The 15,492-nt window shown below is 43.2% G+C and overlaps 1 protein-coding gene across 1 annotated transcript; it reads left to right on the top strand.

The window, feature by feature from the left end:
• Positions 1-12,423: 12,423 nt before the first annotated feature.
• On the top strand, positions 12,424-13,921 carry LOC101755357 (hydroxycinnamoyltransferase 4). The gene has a single exon (XM_004977811.2). It carries the CDS (start codon positions 12,464-12,466, stop codon positions 13,751-13,753), a length of 1,290 nt encoding a protein of 429 aa, XP_004977868.1. The 5' UTR covers positions 12,424-12,463; the 3' UTR covers positions 13,754-13,921.
• Positions 13,922-15,492: the final 1,571 nt, after the last annotated feature.

Below are 15,492 nucleotides of genomic sequence, written 5' to 3'. Positions count from 1 at the left end.
CTGGAACTGTATTTGAATTGTACTTTTATATATGTGTGCATGCATCTCTGGCCCTATTTTGTACTTGGAACAAGCGATAAATAAATTCAGTTTCTACCAAACCAGGCGTTCAGCAGCCAGGCTTCTAACAAACTAAGAAACACTAAAACATGTTTTGACTAAACTAATGTTAAAATTGTTCAACTAAACGGTTGAACTGCGTCTCAGCTAGGTGGCAAGAGCACAGTGGTGGTACGAGCACAAGCACGGACAGTAAGAGTAAAGGAGAAAACGACGAGCACCGTGCAGTCCATTTTCCGCTAGCACATGAACCTCATGGTGTCACCCTCGCTCGCCATATCATGCTGCTTCATCTCCTCTTCGTGTTGCATTCTTCACCGCTCCCTATCTACCCAAACCATAGATCGCCTATATATGACAGTAACAGATGATAGTACACAAGTTTCTTGCACTGGTCTGCGAGATAATACTAGCAATGATCATGCGTGTGGTATCAGGGAGGATGGAGGATACAGTACATAAAACACATTAAAGATGGCATGTGAAAAGTGACGGGCAAAAGAAGCACGTCACCTCTAAGGTCTCTAGGTCATGGTAATGAAGACTTGGGGCCGACCAAGGCCAACCACCTCTGAAATGATAAACGTGACGGACGTTGTTAGAACATCCACTCCCTCAGCCCAGCGCTAGCCTCCCTCCCTTGAACAGAAGTGAGTATGTTATCTACTTTAATGGATGAAGTTGAATATGCTAGGGTGAATATGCTATAGATGAATCTTATGAACATATATGTTCATGAAGAATGAATTAATATATATGTTACAGATGGAAGGATGAATGCTATGGATGAATGAATGGACATGCTATGTTTCGATGGAGATGGCTGGGCTAGTACAGAAAGAATGGTTAAATTCATGGATAGATATGTAATACCCCTGGCGATTCTACAGGAGCATAGGCTGCCTTTAAAATATCTAGAATATTACTTCAAAAGTTTCTTTTGTAGTGTGGATGGAAGCTATGAATGAAAACATGGTAAATTTTTTTGTTCTTTTACTTCAATTTGATATATTACTATATTTGTGACATGGTACATAACTTGCTACTCAAAGTCACTTAAGCTATTCTTAGTGGGAGTTTCATTGTCACGATTACCTAGAGTGACACATCATCTAAAAATGTTTGAAACTGGGATGAAACACCTCCCCTCAGTGCATAGTTTCATCTCTTGTTGTTTACTAGGTTACATGCAAGACACAAGCTGTCTAGGAAACAGTGTACACAGGGTTTCATCCTAATGAAACTCATTTCACCTCCCTCTTCATTAATACACTGCCACATCATCAAAAATGCTAACATTTAATGCCCATGAAACCCTATTGAGAATGGCATTAAAAAAATCATACTAGCCTTAAGGGTGCTACTTGTGCCAATCCCAAGAATTTCTAGCCTTATGTGGGCAGATGTGCCGCTAGCTGGTAGTTGTACATTTAATTTGTTCCATCTAGCTAACAACCTTCAAACCTGACGACGTGTATATGCCTATTGATCAATAATTCTCCCATACTGTTTCTCCCTCACCGAGCCTTCCCACTAAACTTTGAATACCTGAAGGCTTTCCAACACGATGTTCCCAATTTGCATCACAAGGGTCGATACGTTTGTGATATGTTTGGGTGAACTTGCTAGCTTGTTACTAATTGTTATGTTCGACCTGGCTCTAAAAGGTCTTTTGGTCCCGCCCCGCCACTGTCTTGAGTCCTGATCACTACCTATGCCTCACATTCTAGGCCGTTACTAGATTAACCTCTGGGTTTCTACTTTCTAGCACTCGCCAAAAGCCAGTCATCTCATAACACCGACGGCTATCGTGTGAAAGGTGTGCGAATGAATCTTTAAGCAGACAGCTATATGGGTAAAACGTCTGCAATCTTTCTCAACCAATGCAGACGATTCGATCAGCTTCTTTATTTGTTCTTTCTTGGAGAAAATTTCTTTGTTAATTTTTTCTCCACCTACCTCCCAAGCTTATTAACGATGCGCCTTGTGTATGCACTATCGAAAGAGATGCTGCTGCAAAAACATATGTCGCCCTAGGTGTCTGGCTCTGGTGAATTTGCTAGCCAGGAAAAAAAAAGAAACTGCGTGTACTGCTGCTGCAGGCTTGCTTGCTAGCATAGCTCGATGGCCGGCATCTATCTATCTGCACCTGTACTAATCACCGACTCTCAAGAAATTCCCACGTTAATCAGAGAAAAAGAAAATTTCCTAGCCACCTATCTATTGTCAAGAAAAACTTCAACGGCTGAGATTAATATAACAAAAAAAAAGTTTGCTCGATCTATCTATCGATCCCTATACTTATCACAGACTCCCTAGAAATTCCCACGTTAATTGGAGAAAAAGAAAAATTTCTAGCCACCTATCTATTGTTGAGAAAAACTTCAACGGCTGAGATTAACAAAAATGGTTTGCTTGAAATTACCCACCATGCCATTAGTTAGTACTTGCCAAAATTAGTTAAAATGCTAAACGTGCCACGTACAATATGTATCAAAGAGAGTCCAGCACCTTAACGTTGATTTTGGTATGTCGTCTCAGAAATTTCTATATCAGTTAGAGGGACAAAATCCAGCCATGTATCTACGGTGACTCCAAATTTTACTGGTTGGTTCAGATAAAAAGGAAAAAAATCCATGTATGACATACAGAGTTATGCATGCATGGAAAAGCCCAAGCGATAGGCAAAGAAGTCTGAGAGTTGGACTACTTTGATTCTTGCATGCATGCACATTCTTGATGTCTTTGATGGATTCCATGGAGAGTGAAGGCATGCAAAAGCTGCGAGGCACACAACGTATGAACAAATCAATTGGAACATGTGCTTTACTTTCTTTTTAGATAAAACGGAGGTGTCATTATATTAATAATTACTCAAAGAAAGCTTACAATCTTGAGCAATAAGATGCACAACATAGGACGGCGAGCGTTCATGCCAAACGACACTATGACATGCACGCTTAGCTTACTGTGCAAGCTCATAATTAAGCTATAATACTATTATATAAATTTGGATAACTTATATATATGCAATGACAAAAATTTCATGATTTCTTCGGTGACATTTGCTTCCTATTATATAATTGCCCATTACATGATAGAATATATATGTTTGTCTAACAATAACTAAATTAAAGTTTAAATATCAGGTGATCAATAAAGTTCAAAATATTTGTTTGTATCCATCACTAAAATAAGGTTATCCCACGCATAAAAGTCGACATGTTCTAACAATAAAATACTGGAGAATTTTTAATTCAATTATGCTTACATGAACCTAATGTGAATTATTTTTGTTCCAAAGAAAAAAGGTGGTGTTCTTACTAATCTGATATTATTGCTTAACTATATAGCTAGCCCCTGCGAATGCACGGGTTTACGGCTAGTTAAGTTAATTACGCAGCTTGCGGATACGTCACATAAAGATTTAAATATCGTGTAGAAAAGCATCGATATATGTCTCAATGATTTAATTACAACAACTCTCTGAGCTAAAGATAATTAATATTCTTTAACATAGACGATGATGGTCTCAATGATATGTCTACTCCATAATATGTCTAATATACATATATAGATCTCAATGATGTTTACTCCATAATATAAGTATAAATATACATAGAAGATAAACTAATAGGACAAAAGATGCATTTCTGCGTTCCAAATTTTCCAAGGGCGGTTTGGACATAGTACTGTTCCCTACATGCATCACGGATCAATGCAGGGGTTGGTCCAGTCGGCCGGCTTGTCCCTAGTTGCACATATGCAGGGCAATTTATTCTTAACCATAAGTTAGTGGTGTTATAGGTGCTATGAGATGAAAACCATAGGTTAGCACTATGTATAGGTCCAAAAAAAAAATTAAAGTACAGTTTCGTAAAGAGAAAAAGAGAATCTCGTGGAGAAAATTTTCACCACAAGCATACAGTTTTCCATGAGAAAAATCAGAAGTGCATCTAATTAACCAAAACAATATGTGCAAACCTTATCAGAGACACAGGTTGTGATGTAGGTTGCTTGGTCCCTTTGTTGTTCAAAGCTTTTATATTGTGCTTGGTAGAAATTACATATATAGGGGTCTTTTGTTCTGCACCAAGGGTTAATGCCCAAGCGCTATATATCCTCTTTTGCGAGGAAAGGCAGCTGGGCGCCTATATGGCCTACACGTTTTTATTTTTGCGAGTAACTATATGGCCTACACATGTTTGAAGCTAGACTTATTTAGTAAAGTAGATGAACACGAAAGATGCAACTGGGGCTTTGACTATGGTGGCTCCTCCTTTGACTCTAACCTCTGCCTCTCCAGTCGCTTCTTCCTTTTTACTTATTTGAAAGTGGGCGTCGAGGTGGGAAGTTTTATATCTTCCATATTTCTACATTCGTTGGACCTCGGTTGCCCGCCGGATCCACTATCAATAAGTGTATCCATGACTTCTTGTAAATAGCGGGCAGTGGGATAAGTCGAAGCATGCCAGAAGCTTCTACAGTAGTGAGCTAGTAAACCGCACCTCACTAAAATTTCTCTTTTGTTAAAGCGAAAAAAGAATTCTATAAATTTCAGATGAAGTCAAATTATAAATTGCTTCTGTTGGTTGAAAGAAGATTATGACCGCGATAAGATCATAATGATGAAGAAATACCAGCAAATATTACAGGAATCTCTACCTCTTAGCGAACATGGAATAATTTGCAAGCAGATCCTCCGAATCACTAAATCAGTTTTCTGATATTGACTACACTTTAAAATCTAAGCAAATTTGACTCCATGAATAACTGAATCAAATGACACTAAAAGAGGTCTCAGCTAAACCCGTTTGGTAGTCACTCCACTCGACCCAACATCATCTATCTAAACCAATCATTGCAAATGCAGCTTGTACTATCTAGCTAGCCTTGTTAGGTGGATCCGTCGGTGAGATTGTACAAAAGAATAATACATTTAATCACATAAAAAATCATGGACGACTGGTACAGAAGCACAAGGAGAGTTGGTAATAATGGTAGTTAGGGATGTATTCCTTTTTTTCTGGACTAAAAGTTAATTAGAGAAAGGTGATATTAAAGTCAAAATAACAGCAATGAAGATGAGGTGATCCTACTAAATAAGGCTGTGTGTGGCTAAGGAGTCTGCAGCTCTCTTTTCATCTTTTGCTACTTTTGTGTTTTCCATTTTTGCACCATTGCCATGAAGTTTGGTACAACTACTGTACAGTACCAAATGTACTTGTGAAAACTGCATTCTAGTCTCTTAGAAGTAATACTTGGGTGATACCTATCCATTAGCAATATTAATGGATGTATGTCAATATGTGGGATCATACCGCGTTGAAATATAGATGGTGTTGCTTTTTAAGAGCTGTTATACAGAAGAGCCGATGGAGGGGACATATTGAAGAAAAAAATGGAGTAGATTATTGAGGATCGTCGTTAAGTAAACTTCATATTGAGAAGTGAAGGGATATAAATTAGAGCCTGGTGCACAGAGTGGAGCCTGAGTGACGCTGCTACAGGGGATCCGTCCTGCCTCGCGGAGGTAGCAGGAAAGGATAATGCCATGCTGTTTACTTGGGTGCAGAACAGGCCGTACCACACCAGCACTAGCACGTTAAAGACTGTCCAACGTTAGGGAAACAAGAAATGGCGAAACTGATCTTACGGCAAAACATCTCCAAGATCATTGGTTATTGTTTACTCCTTTCCTTTTCACCGGCAAGATTAAAAGTCATGGGAACAACACGCAGAGTGATCATAGTTGCGATTGATGCATTTGATCGGACAAGAATAGTTTTCCAAATTTTTTTGTGATTATCTTTTTTAACATGGTTTTTCTGTATTGGTTATCACTTTTCTTAATATGAATAAGATATAAGTCCGTTCGTAAAAAAAAGCTAGAACTAATCCTGTGCAAATTTCAACCTTGATAATTGAGGCAACCAAGTCCTACTGTAAATCATTATTCTAGCTTGGCAATTGAACTCTCGAGATCGTGGAAAACGTCCCACAAGAAGCCATTTGCCGCCTGTACGTAGTTGGTAATTGAGCTCCAAGCGAGTAGTTGCCTATGACGTCAAATTTGTGTTTACAAATAGGAGATACTTCTACATATCTCTGCAGAACCTGCGGCAGTCAACAGGCCCACGCATTTCACCCAAGCTGCCCACAAGAAATCATTTGCTGCCTGCAGGACCAAGCGAGTAGTTTCCCATGACGCCATGTTCGTGTGTGTTGCACTTAACAGTATATACGAAACACCCAATTGCAGCAGTAGTAATGTTTACAAGTAGGATATAATGCTACTCCGATACTACGTAGCATCATAAGCAGGAGACGTGCTTTTCTCTATCATTTGGAATATCTCGTTAGCACCGACTCTTTTTGGCTTACAGTATATACAAACAAGTGACTAATGTTTTTTACCATCCGAGTGCATGTACAAGGCACACCATATATCGGCCTAGCCGTGTGGCGACTATCAAAATGCTGGCCGGACAAAAAAAAATTGCGTGTAGTGCTGCTGGCTCTTGCCATTACTAAAAAACAATTTGTAGGGACGGGTGAAATTGCCACCCGCACCTACAAAAGGAGTGGATCCTTGGAAAAGCATTTGCAGGTCCTAAAAATAGCCCCTATTTTCAGAGGCGGGCGATGGGATGACCCACCCCTAGAAATGGTTCCCATTTTTAGGGGCGGGTGATGGCATCACCCGCTCCCGAAAATGATTTCAGGGGGCAGGTGATGACATGCCCGCCCCTAGAAATGGTCCCGTGGAAATAAATCCATAACTTTTTTATATGATCTCAGATGAAGACAAACTTCATATAAAAATTATATAACTCGACGAGACCTAAAACTTTATAGTTGAAAGTTTTTCATTTGAGATTGTTAGTACTTGAAAATATCATTATAATTATAAGTTTTCTAGTTTTGAAATCTAAAACTTTTGAAGTTTCAAATGACTTCGGCTATATATAAGCTCTACATCAAACTTGTGAAGCTCGAGGAGGCCTAAAATTTTGAAGTTGACAAGTTTTCAATTTGAGATTGTTTAATACTTCAAAATATCATTATAAGTTCTTTAATTTTGAAATCTAAAACTTTTGAATTTTCAAATGACCTCGGCTATATAGAAGCTCTATATCAAACTTGTAGAGCTCGACAAGACCAAACACTTTCAAGTTGACAAGTTTTCAATTTGGAATTGTATAATACTTCAAAATATTATTATAAGTTTTCTAGTTTTGAAAAATAATATTTTTTAACATTCAAATGACTTCGACTATGAGAAGCTCTGTATCGAAATTGTAGAGCTCTATATGAAAGTTGTAACGCTCAACGAGGTCTAAATGGACACGAGTATATATAATAAATAAGATATGTGTGAGTATATGTTAATGTATAAGTATATGTGAATGTATGAGTATATATATGTGAGTAAATGTAAATGAGTTTAATGGATGTATTTTTTGAATACAAACTTTTTCATATCATCTCGAATGAATACAAACTTTATATCAAAATTGTAGAGCTCAATGAAACATAAAACATTGTAGTTGATAACTTTTGCATTTGGGATCATTTAATAGCTCTAAAATATATTATAAAAGAAAAAAAATGGAGAAATAATTGTAGGGGCGGGTGATGGCGCCACCCGTACCTGAAAATAATTTCTAGGGCCAAGTAATGGCGTCAACTGCCCCTAAAAATCATTTCTAGGTGCAGGTGATGGCATGAACCGCACCTAGAAATTATTTCGCGCAAAAAAATTCATAACTTTTTCATACAATTTCGGATGAAGATAAACTTTATATTAAAGGTGTAGAAAACTTTGTAGTTGATAACCTCAAAAAATCATCCTGGACCTCCTCCACCACACGCACCTCCTCTCCCACCATGCCTCCTCCTCCTCGTCCCTAGCCGCCAGTTAGCTCGGCTCCATCCAGCTGTTGTGCCAGCGCCTGACGGTGAGGCTGCGCGGGACGGCCTCCAGCGGTGGCGGCAGCCACCCTGGCCTCCGCCGGCATGGGGGGCCACCTCCCCGGCCAGTGGCGGCGCACGGGGGCTTCCCCAACCTCACCGGCTGTGCGGGCTCGGCCTACTGCGAAGCGGCCAGCGGCGGTAGCGGGACGACCTCCAGCGGTGGTGGCGGCCTCCCCAGCCTCTGGCGGCTTGTGGGGGGCCATCCTCCTAAGCCAAAGGCAGCACACAGGGCCCACCTCCCTAGTGGTGACGTGTGGGGGCCTCCCCGACCTCCCCAGCCATGAGGACTCGATCTCTGGCGGAGCGGGCAACAGGGCTAGCAGCGCGGCCTCTAGTGCCGTGCGGGCTCCCCGGCAGCATGCGGCTCTCTAGCAGGGCCCGGCGACGAGGCTCCACGTGGGGCCAGCGGTTCATTTTTTTATTTTTTAATCGATTACTAGGGGTGGGTGATGGGGTGACCCGCCCCTGCAAATGGCACCCGCCTTCGGAAATGGTTTGCAGGGGCGAACACCTTACCCGCTCCTGCAAACAGCTATTTATAGCTGCGAAAGCTAGGAGCGGGTGACGTATCCGCACCTGAAACCGTTTTTGTAGTAGTGTGCAAGGTAAATGGCCGGAATTAGGTTATTCCTCATCAGCTTGCTGATGGGTCACGTGACGAGGATTTTAATACCAGATCCACAGTATCATGCAGACACATCCTATCTGGAGTAGTACAACAACTCTCCGAGCTAAATATATACGATTAAGATTCTTTCACATAGATGATGAGGGTCTCAATGATGTCTACATAAGTCTTGTATACATAGAATATAAGATCAATTAAGACAAAAGTTGCATTTGCGCGTTCCAAATTTTCTAAGAGGTTTGAACTTACATGCATCACGGATCAGTGCAGGGGTTGGTCCTGGAGGCCGGCTTGTACCGAGCTACACGGATCAGTGCAGGGGTTGGTCGTGGAGGCCGGCTTGAACCTAGCTACATGATGTGGTCCACATGTAGGTAATTTATTGTTAACCTAGGTTAGTGGGTTAGGCAGATATATTAGATAATATATGGTGTGTACATATATATACTTCCATATAAAAGTAGAGTTTTCAGCGAGGGAGAGAGTTTCGTGGGTACGATTCTTCTAAAAAATGTTTCGCGCGGAAACTTTTCGCCATAAATATACAAGATTTTGTTTCAAAAATAAGAAGTGCACCTAGCCAAAACAATAATGCAGAACCCGAATCTGAATCCCGTGGTATTGAACGTTGGTCCGTATGTAGTGTATGCAATGTTTTTATTGTGCTTTGTAGAAACTACAGTATATACATTGTGCTTGCAAGTGGACAAGTTTCACCCACGGAAACTAATTTACTGTTTTCCCCTCAGAAAGTATTTCTCTAAGCGTGCACAGCTCAACTCTCTTAACTCTCTTATAAATGGTCACTAACAATCCCAAACATCACCAAACCAAGAATTGAATACTCTCTCCCTGGGGTCACACGATGTGAAAGAAGATTACTCAGCACTTCAACATTCCTGTCCCAAGCGGGTAGACTCCAGCTAACAAACTCAGTATTCACCTCCTTGCCATCTTCTACATGTGCACTTTTCTCACGCATGCATGAAACTGTCATCAAACATGTTAAGTACCGAAACCATTGCCTCTGTGGAGAGGAGCTGATGTCAATGCCAAAAACCCTCCAAAGACAGCACGCATGGGAAATGGTCTGTCTACCCAAATCGGAGGGAGGTCTAGGGGTTATTAAGCTATAAACCCAAAATGAGGCCCTGCTTATAAACATCTCCATAAATTCTTCATCAATAAAGTTGATACTCCTTGGGTGCACCTGGTTTGGAAAAAACATTACAGTAATGGAAGGCTACCAAATCATACAAAGAAGGGTTCCTAGCTTTTGGTGACAAGATATACTCAAGTTGCTGAATTCTTTCAAAGGGTTAGCATGTGTGGTACTGTAGGATGGGCATTCTTGTCTGCTCCGGAAAGATCTCTGGAATGGTAGAGTGCCATGTCAATCTTTCCCAGAATTGTTCCCATTTGCCAAGAACCAGAATATTACTATTCATGCAACCCTGCAATGTACCATAAGGGCCTAGACTTAATAAGGAACTGCAGCTGCCAATTATTAGCACTAGAATATTTCTATGGCCTCGCAAGGCATTAGATTGAATAATTTAAAAATGCTCCTCGGAAGAATTAGATTCGTACTCTGCCCCTGAGAAGAATATAAATTCAAAAATTAGTTTCGATGATTGAAGAAGAAAAAGTTGACGACGACTATGATGGGAAAAAAATGCCAAACTAATATTACAAGAATCTCTACGGTTTTAGCTACCATGGAAGCTGAATCTGCAAGAAGATCCCGTTCCATAAAAGTCCGTTCTCTGATAGTGACTATGCTTTAAACTATCCAAGCAAATTTGACTCCATTGATAATCAAATCAAATCACACAAAAAGGGCGCTCAGCTACACCCAGTTTTGTAGCCACTCTATTCCACCAAAAGCATTCTTCTGAACCTATATTGCAGATGTAGGTTATACATACTGTCTAACCTTTGTTAGGTGGATGCTAAAACTTGATGAGATGACTACAAAAGCATAGCACATGCAATGTCATGGACCGGAAGGACAATACACGGAGAGTTGGTAATAGTAGTTAGGAAGTATTGACACGAAGTATTCTTTTTTGTTTTTTTTTGGACTCATAAGTTAATTATAGAGGTGACTAGTATTGACAATGAAGAAGACGAGTCATTAAGAATAAACCTTATTCCCGTACCTTGCTTCTGTACAGATAACGTGATCAAATCATCGAGGCTGTGCACGGCTAAGGAATCTACACATCTCTTGTTATTTTTATGTTTTCTACTTTTACGCCGTTGCCATGAAGTTTGGTACAACCACTGTATCCTACCAAATATCCTTGATGAAACCTGGAACTCTGAGCAGGACCTCTTAAGCTTATTTTATCTGAACTTAAAAGTCGAATAGGAATGACAATTGTATTATTATAGTCTCTTAGGAGGGATGCTTGGGTGATATTGACGTCACATTTCCTAAACATTAGAGGCCTGAGATTTTGCGAAATTTCAGCTCGGCAATGGCTAAGTAGCCGAAAGGGGTGTTAGGGTTTCAGGTTTTTTTGGTTGTTGGGTGCTCTGAGCTTAGAATGAAGTTTGTGGAAGGCCCGCAGACTTTCAGAGGAGACGGGTTGTGGGCGAAGTTGCGAGGTGGGGCACTGTCAGCACGCCGTGGGCGGTGGAGAATGTCCAGTGGCTGCCATTTTTTTGGGTTGGGGAGGTGGGGTTGAGGTGGTTAAAAACAAGTTGTTAGGGTGGCGGGTGCAGCTCTGGCAGCTCCGGCAGGTGAGGATGCCACTTAGGATGGCCGAATGAGTGTGGGAGGCAGGGTGCGGTGTGGTACTGTTGCAACTCAAGAAGTGCTTGAACTGATGAAGAAGATGACACGAGCAACGTCAGATTCAAATCGAACAGTTCACAAGGATTGCCTGATCTGAGAAGATGTTAAATTTTAGGTGTCAGTGTTATAGCATGATATTATTGATGTTGTATGTATACAATTAGGTAGCCGTTACCCGTTAGAAGTGAAGAAAGATACGACAAGCCACCGCTGGCCTAGGCACACTCCAACAACTGAGCTACATCGAACTCTATCTTGCTATTGGGCTCCTTTCTCCATCTGTACGTCTGTCGAGACCCATGGGTCCACACGTAGACAACTGCTGCCATTAGATACGCCAGTACCCTCTGAATTGTGTAAAATACGTGTGTTCGCACGTAATAATAAGAAATATCCAATTGTAGCAGTAATAATTAGGGATGAAAATGGATTGGATAGAATGGATATATATAGATATGAATATAGATAGTTATGTTTCTCGAATCGAATTTGGATACGAATAGTGCTAAGATGTGTCGAATATTGATATTCGTTCTATTCACATCTTAGATATCTAACTTTGAGTATACGATACGACACGAATATATATTAAATGTGGGGATTCGAATACAAACTATCCATAACTATCCATCTGAATGTCTAAATTCCTTCGGCGAACAACGGACGGATAATACCGATACCAATTTCATTCCTTTTAATAATGTTTACAAGTAGGAGATGCTGATACCGCATCACCTCGTGGATGACTTGTGTCTCTACAGAACCTGCGACAGTCAACAACAGGGCGTGCCACGCATGAATTTCTCGAGCTCAAATTTTAAGAGTTTCCGCAAGGTGCCAAGCGCCACCAACCGCCCGGCGCGCAATGTGCCTCGCTCACCCATGCTTCCATTCACATTTTCTATATATTAAGGACGTCCGAAAAGCTCAGAGAGACCACAGCACACACCGCAACACAGCTGAAGACGAAGCAGACAGCACTTCCACGACCTTCCATGGCCGCAGTGGAGGTGTTGACGTCGGAGCTTGTTGCTCCGGCTGACGAGACGCCGGCCGGAGCCGTCTGGCTGTCCAACCTCGACCTGGCCGCGCGCCGCGGTTACACGCCCACGGTCTACTTCTACCGGCCGGACGGCGAGCCTGGCGTGTTCGCGGTCGACATCATCAAGGACAGCCTCGCCAAAGCGCTCGTGCCGTTCTACCCGCTTGCAGGACGCCTTGGGCTGGACGCCACCGGCCGCCTCCAGGTTGACTGCACCGGTGAGGGCGTCGTCTTCGTGACCGCACGCTCCGACTACGTTCTCAACGACCTGATCAACGACTTCGTACCGTGCACCGAGATGCGCGACCTGTTCGTGCCCCGGGAGCTGTCGCCGACCCCGCCATGCGTGCTCCTGCTAGTTCAGGTCACGTCCCTGCGCTGCGGCGGCATGGTTCTCGGGTTGGCGGTGCACCACTCACTCGTCGACGCCAGGAGCGCGGCGCACTTCGTCGAGACGTGGGCGAGCATCGCGCGCGGCTCCACCGGCGATGCGCCTGCGCCGCCGTGCTTCGATCACAAACTTCTCAGCGCGCGGCCGGTGCCCACGGTGCTCTACGACCACCCGGAGTACAAGCCGGAGCCAACGCCGCCGCCTCACGCCGTCACCACCGCGTCCACCTACGCGAGCACGCTGATCACGGTGACAAAAGCACAGGTGAGCGCGCTCAAGGCGCGGTGCGAGGCCGCGTCGACGTTCCGCGCAGTGGTCGCGCTCGTGTGGCAGTGCGCGTGCCGGGCACGGTCGCTGCCGCCAGACGCGGAGACGAGGCTCTACTCCATGGTCGACATGCGCCCGCGCCTATCGCCACCCCTCCCTCCAGGATACTTCGGCAACGCCGTGATCCGCACGTCGGCGGCGGCCACCGTGGAGGAGGTGGTGTGCAACCCCGTCGGCCACGCCGCACGCCGCCTGCGCGCGGCGACCAGCCAAGGTGACGAGTACGCGCGGTCACTGGTAGACTACCTGGAGGGCGTGGACACGATGAACCTGCCGAGGAGCGGCGTCTCGCGGGCGCATCTCCGTGCCATCAGCTGGATGGGCATGTCGCTGCATGACGCCGACTTCGGTTTCGGCGCTCCGGCGTTCATGGGGCCGGCGCTCATGTATTACAGTGGATTCCTGCATGTGCTCAACGCGGCAGGGAAGGACAACGCCGTCACGCTCGCCCTGTCGCTGGAGCCTGAGTCCATGCCGGAGTTCAGGAAGGTGTTCGCTGAGGAGCTGGCACGTCTCCAGCCGTAGTAACCGCAGTGCGGAGATGTGGTCAAGGTTAGGAGGAAACACAAGGTACCACATGTAGCACGCCAGCTTAAACATGGACCCTTTTATGTACTTAAATATTTTGTGTAACATTGTGGAAAGTGTATGTTGCATGTATATTTTCCATGCACAAAAATGATGTCCCAATGATGTCTACCCATGTCTTGTATGTATAGAAGATCAACTAAGATAAAAGTTGCATCATGCTACCAGGGATCAACTATAAGATCAACTAATGATGAAATACACCAAATCGTCACTATGCAACAGCTATGACGCTACATAGGTAACGAACAGAATTTCGTCATAGCTTCGTCACAGATATGTTTCCATGACGTTATTGGCCTTTACTATGACAAAAATGAATCGTCTTCTTATAAGTTGACTTTTTTAGTAGTGACCCTAACGCGTGGGAATTTCCTTAACATCCCTGTAATCAACAGGGTGCTGCCAGTTTTGTATTTTAATCTTGGCTTTAATCTTTTAAAGATTCTAAACGAAGACATTTTAATTTTCCAGTCATTATGTTACGAATATGCTTGAAAAAACAATTAGTACTAAAGTATATTAGTGAAAATAAGGACACTCAATTGTAAATTTTAAGTTGTACATATATATATAGTTCGAACTGCATCGTTCCGCCACTGATTTGAGCGTTCCAAATTTTCCAAGGCGTTAGTAGGATTTGGCTGTCTGCAAGTAGGGGTTGATGCAGGCGGCCTGCAGGCTGCCGCAACCGCCGCATGCACAAGCGGCTCGCTCTGCAGGACCCCGCATGCACCTACTCCCCTTCCTGCATTGACCTGCTAGGCTTTCCGGGAGCACGCAAGCACGTCTGCGATGCAGGCACCGGCCGGCAGGAGTCCGCATGATGAAATTAGGCACAGCCACCGCATGGAAGCAGGCAGCCAGGCACAAAATTATTTTTAACGTAGGCTAGTGGGTGTTAGGCGGGTTCAAAATAGACTCGACATAATATATGGTGTGATATGGTGTGTATAGGTGTATAGAAAAGTTTAGTGTCCGTAAGGGGAAGAAGAGTTTCGTGGGGAAATTTTGCACCACAAATTACAGCATGTGTTTGTTGCAAAAATCAGAAGTGCATCTATCTAACCAAAAAACATATGCACTTTAGCTAATCCGAACCTAATTACTCCCTCCATTTTTTTTTTGAGAAAGCCATTTGGCGCACTTTATTGATCTTGAATAATAGTTACATCGTTCGCCAAAGCTCCTAGAATGAAACTAGGGGGTTCATCGACCCAATTACAAGATAATTTGCTTTTCATAGCTTCTCTAGCTAACTCATGTGCTGCACAATTCGCCTCCCGATTACAATGATCGATGCAAATAGAAACAAAATCTTGCCATAGTATGAAACACTCATCATAAATCGGAGCACTAGCTGTCGCTGAGATGCCGTCTTGTTTCATCGTCTCAACTACCTCCACACAATCTGACTGAATCATAATTCGATTGCATCCCAACAATTGCGCCCACACCAGGCCTTCCTTAAGAGCTGTCACCTCTGCCATAGCAGCATCTACAATATTTTCAAAGTAACAGACCCTGGCTCCTATAAAATTTCCTGTTGAATCTCTGATGATTGCGCCTGTGCTGCCTGTACTCGATTCAGCTTTGTAACTTGCATCAACATTCAGCAATATCCTGCCCTCCGGAGGCTTTTTCCATCCATCTGCTTTCTTACTCTTCTTGTTCAT

Source organism: Setaria italica, chromosome VII (genome assembly GCF_000263155.2).
Source record: "Setaria italica strain Yugu1 chromosome VII, Setaria_italica_v2.0, whole genome shotgun sequence".
In the NCBI taxonomy this organism is placed as follows: Eukaryota; Viridiplantae; Streptophyta; class Magnoliopsida; order Poales; family Poaceae; genus Setaria; species Setaria italica.
The sequence above is the reverse complement of the archived record's forward strand: the minus strand, read 5'-3'. Positions and strand labels throughout refer to the sequence as shown.

What these genes read in the sequence shown, in the direction of transcription:
- LOC101755357 (XM_004977811.2), top strand. Translation starts at nt 12,464, where the DNA reads ATGGCCGCAGTGGAGGTGTTGACGTCGGAGCTTGTTGCTCCGGCTGAC.